We start from the raw sequence: 5,250 nt of genomic DNA on the forward strand, positions 1-5,250 counted from the left end.
TGTTTTAGATTCCGTCTCTCACAGTTGAAGTGTACCTATGATAAAAATTACAGACCTCTACATGCTTTGTAAGTAGGAAAACCTGCATAATCGGCAGTGTATCAAATACTTGTTCTCCCCACTGTATATACTGAACAAAAATATAAAATGCAATCATTTCTATGATATTACTGAGGAAATCAGTCAATTGAAATCAATTCATTAGGCCCTAATCTTTGGATTTCACATGACTAGGTAAACCAGACCCACCCATTGGGGAGCTATGCCCAGCAAATCAGAATGAGGTTTTTCCCCACAAAAGGGTTTTATTACAGACAGAAATACTCCTCAGTTTCATCAGCTGTCTGGGTGGCTGGCCCCATACGATCCCGAAAGTGAAGAAGCTGGATGTGGAGGTCCTGGGCTGGTGTGGTTACACGTGGTCGGTGGTTGTGAGGCCGTTTAGACGTACTGCCAAATTCTCTAAAACGATGTTGGAGGCAGCTTATGTTAGAGAAATTAACATTCAATTATCTGGCAACAACTCTGGTGGACATTCCTGTAGTCAGCATGTCAATTGCACGCTCCCTCAAAACTTGAGACATCTGTGTCATTGTGTGACACAACTGCACATTTTAGAGTGGCCTTTTATTGTCCCCAGCACAAGGTGCACCTGTGTAATGATTATGCTGTTTAATCAGCTTCTTGATATACCACACCTGTCAGGTGGATGGATTATCTTGGCAAAGGAGAAATGSTCACTAACAGGGATCTAAACACATTTGTGCACAACATTTTAGAGAAAAGCTTTTTGGGACCTTTTATTTCAGCTCATGAAACATGGGACCAATCCTTTAGATGTTGCATTTATATTTTTGTTCAGTATGTGTTTTTGTACTGTCCCTGTGATGGCATGAAATAATATCTGAGTCCGAATGTATCAAGCGTCACAAAGTAGGAGTGCTGATCTAGGATCTAAAGTCCTAAATACACTCAGTGAAGTGGAAGCTTTTTTTCAAATACGCCTTTCAACTTGAAAGTTGTCCCCAGTACAGTTCCACTGTAAACATTGCGTCACCTCTCTCTCTTGTCTCTTCTCCTCCCTCCTCCTTTCCACTGCTCTACGTTTCTCATCCTCCTCCTCCCTCTGCCTCTCCTTCACTGCTGTTTTCAGCTGGGCCTGAGAAGAGAAGAAAGTTTAATGTAATGCTTCCTAGCACACTATCACACTTCACCAGACTCTCTCCAGTGGACCGCACACACACTCCCCTGCAAACAGTTTAATTGTCCCCAATAACTTTATATATACTTCAATAGCCTCTCTAATTCCCAGCCTCTATTGACCTATCTGAACAACACCAAACTATTCCATATCCCCCACTGGCCTAAACATTTCTCACCAGCCTGTCCTCCTCCTTCTTTCTCTTCAGCTCCTCCACCTCCCTCCTGCGCTCCGCTCGCTGACGAGCACGTTCCTCCATGGCTGAGAAGGGGAGAGAGAGAGAGACCAATAGGAGAACCTTTTTGGTTCCAGGTAGAACTATTTTGGGTTGCATATACTGTAGAAACCTCTTTGGAAAGGGTCCTACCCTCTTTTTGGTTCTAGATAGCCCATTTTCTTCTAATGATGTACATRCAGTGCATTCGGAAAGTATTCAGACCACATGACTTTTTCCACATTTTGTTACGCCTTATTGATTAAATAATTTTTCCCTCATCAATCTACACATGGTACCCCATAATGACAAAGCGAAAACAGGTTTTTAGAAATGTCTGCACATTTATTAAAAATAAAAAACAGATACCTTATTTACATAAGTATTCAGACCCTTTGAGCTCAGGTGCATCCTGTTTCCATTGATCATCCTTGAGATGTTTCTACAAATCAATTGGAGTCCACCTGTGGTAAATTAAATTAATTGGAAAGGCACACATCTGTCTATATAAGGCCCCACAGTTGACAGTGCATGTCAGAGAAAAAACCAAGCCATGAGGTTGAAGGAATTGCCTGTAGAGCTCTGAGACAGGATTGTGTTGAGGCACAGATTGGGGAAGGGTACCACAACATTTCTGCAGCATTGAAGGTCCCCAAGAACACACCGGCCTCCTTCCATTTAAGAATGAGGAAGTTTGGAACCACCAGACTCTTTCTAGAGCTGGCCGCCCGGCCAAACTGAGCAATCAGGGGACAAGGGCCTTGGTCAGGGAGGTGACCAAGAACCCGTTGGTCACTCTGACAGACCTACAGAGTTCCTCTGTGGAGATGGGAGAACCGTCCAGAATGACAACTATTTCTGCAGCACTCTACCAATCAGGCCTTTWTTGTAGAGTGGCCAGACGGAAGCCACTCCTCAGTTAAAAGCACATGACAGCCCACTTGGAGTTTGCCAAAAGGCACCTAAAGACTCTCAGACCATGAGAAACAAGATTCTCTGGTCTGATAAAACCAAGATTGAACTCTTTGGCCTGAATGCCAAGCGTCACATCTGAAGGAAACCTGGCACCATCCCTACGGTGAAGCATGGTGGAGGCAGCTTCATACTGTGGGAATGTTTTTCAGCGACAGGAAGACTAGTCAGGTTCGAGGGAAAGATACAGAGAGAAAGTACAGAGAGATCCTTGATGAAAACCTGCTCCAGAGCGCTCAGGACCTCAGACTGGGGCGAAGGTTCACCTTTTAACAGGCCAACAAACCTAAGCACACAGCCAAGACAACGCAGGAGTGGCTTCGGGACAAGTCTCTGAATATCTTTGAGTGGCCCAGACTTGAACCCGATCTAACATCTTTGGAGAGACCTGAAAATAGCTGAGCAGTGACGCTCCCCATCCAACCGGACAGAGCTTGAGAGGATCTGCAGAGAAGAATGGGAGAAACTCCCCAAATACAGGTGTGCCAAGCTTATAGCATCATACCAAAGAAGGCTCGAGACTGAAATCGCTGCCAAAGGTGCTTCAACAAAGTACTAAGTAAAGGGTCTGAATACTTACAGTATTAGTGAAAAGTTTGGACACACCTACTCATTCAAGGGTTTTTCCTACATTGTAGAATAATAGTGAAGACATCAAAACTATGAAATAACACATGGAATCATGTAGTAACCAAAATATATTTTATATTTTAGATCCTTCAAGACTGTTGGAAAAGCATTCTAGGTGATGCTGGTTGAGAGAATGCCAGGAGTACAAAGCTGCAATCAAGGCAAAGGGTGGCTACTTTGAAGAATCTCAAATGTAAAATATATTTAGATTTGTTTACTACATGATTCCATGTGTGTTAATTCATAGTTTTGATGTTGTCACTATTATTCTACAATGTAGAAAATAGTAAAAATAAATAAAAACCCTGGAATGAGTAGGTGTGTCAACTTTTGACTGGTACAGTTTTGTATTTTTAAGAAATTTGCAAAAATGTCTAAAAACCTGTTTTTGCTTTTTCATTATGAGGCATTGTGTGTAGAGTGAGAGGGGATTTAAATGTATTTTATTTTTTTTAGAATAAGGCTGTAACGTAATAAAATGTGGGAAAAGTCAAGGGGTTTGAATACTTTCCGAATGCACTGTACATTTATGGTGTATTGTTCCAAAGGAGAATGTGTGTTTGACAGAGCGAGAGAGAGTGTGTGTGTGAGAGAGTATCTACAGGCCTTGCCACTGCCCTTCTATTCCTATATATAGGAAACTTCAGTCAAACAGAGTAACAGAGACTCTTTATTCCTCCAGAGGTGGGTAGTGTATATGAGCCGTGAGATGTGATAGAGGCGTCAGATGTAATAGAGCCGAGATGTATAGTAGACGTTAGAGGGCTGTTATGTATAGTGAGCCGGGTAATGTATAGAGCCGGTAGTAGCTGGTAGATGTATAGAGCCGTAGATGTACTAGAGCGTAGATGTATGGGCCGTAAGATGTATAGGGGCCGTAGATGTATAGGGCGTAGACGTATATAGTATAGACGGGCCGTGAGATGTATAGTCGCAGCGTAGATGTAATAAGCGCGGCGATAGAATGTTATAGAGCCGTAATGATAAGTACCGCTGATGCCGCTAGATATGGACTAGCTAGGAGCCGTAGATGTATAGAGCCGTAGATGTATAGGGAGCCGTAGATGTATAGGCCGTAGAATAAATGTATAGGCGTAGATGTAATAGGCGGCGGTAGATGTATAGGGCCTGGGTAGAATGTATAGGGCCGTAGATGTATAGGGGCCGTATATGGCCGTATGTATAGAGCCGTAGATGGTATAGGGCAGTATGTATTAGAGCCGCCGTAGATGTAATAGGGCCGTAGTATGTAGTAGGGCCGTAGATGTATATGAGCCGTAGATGTATAGAGCCGTAGATGTATAGCGTAGAGGCCGTAGATGTATAGAGCCGTAGATGTATAGAGCCGTAGATGTTAGAGCTGTAGGCTAGCGTACATGGAGGAATAAGAGTCTCTGTTTCTCGTTTGACTGAAGTTTCCTATATATAGGAATAGAAGGGCAGTGGCAAGGCCTGTAGATACTCTCTCACACACAACACTCTCTCTCGCTCTGTCAAACAACATCATTCTCCTTTGGAACAATACACCATAAATGTACAGGTGCATTCGAAAGTATTCAAAACCCTTGAACTTTTCTCCACATTTATTAGCCGGCTTACAGGACGCCTTTATTCTAAAAAGAAATAATAATACATTTTAAATCTCCTCTCAGAACTTCTAACACAACAATTGCCTCCATAATGAAAAACGCAAAAAACCAGGTTTTTTTAGGGACCAGTTTTTACTGCCACACACTTTCTTAAAGATATGACATAATGTACCAGTCAAAAGTTGAAATAAAAGCTGGTCGCGTTGCATCTGTGGGTTGGATGTATCAATGTTCGAAGGGCTGCGAGGGAGGTAAGATTTTGGTGAATTGTGACGGTTCTGATCGTTAACTGTGTTGCGCTAGTTAGAGGCAGTTTGGGTAAGAGACATAATAGAAGATTGGGCACTATGTGAAGCAGTGTTCAAGCGAGACGTCATAATGTAGTCAGTAAGCGCTCACATGGAAGATCATGGTAGTAAAACAAAATCTAACGATTATATTGTTAGCATTTGGAGATTCTTTCAAAGTAGGGCGCACCCTTTGCCTGTGATTGGGGCAGCTTTGTATACTCCTGGATTCTCCTGCAATCCAGCGATCACCTAAGAAATGCCTTTTCCGAACAGTCTGTGAAGGAGTCGTAAAATATACAATATATTTTGGTTACATCCATGATTCAATGTTGTTTATTTCATAGTTTTGATGGG

The 5,250-nt window shown here is 42.5% G+C and overlaps 1 protein-coding gene across 1 annotated transcript in view; it reads right to left on the bottom strand.

The window, feature by feature from the left end:
- The window catches only part of LOC112070186 (coiled-coil domain-containing protein 191-like), a 40,229-nt gene that overhangs the window by 18,365 nt on the left and 16,614 nt on the right, over window positions 1–5,250 (bottom strand). Inside the window, exons 13-14 of the mRNA XM_070438867.1 lie at window positions 1,380–1,462; window positions 1,003–1,159 (exon numbers count right to left, since the gene is read on the bottom strand). Coding sequence (XP_070294968.1) covers window positions 1,003–1,159; window positions 1,380–1,462 — 240 coding nt within the window. The remainder of the gene's footprint in view (window positions 1–1,002; window positions 1,160–1,379; window positions 1,463–5,250) is intronic.

Source organism: Salvelinus sp. IW2-2015, unplaced genomic scaffold (genome assembly GCF_002910315.2).
Source record: "Salvelinus sp. IW2-2015 unplaced genomic scaffold, ASM291031v2 Un_scaffold1252, whole genome shotgun sequence".
NCBI lineage: Eukaryota > Metazoa > Chordata > Actinopteri > Salmoniformes > Salmonidae > Salvelinus > Salvelinus sp. IW2-2015.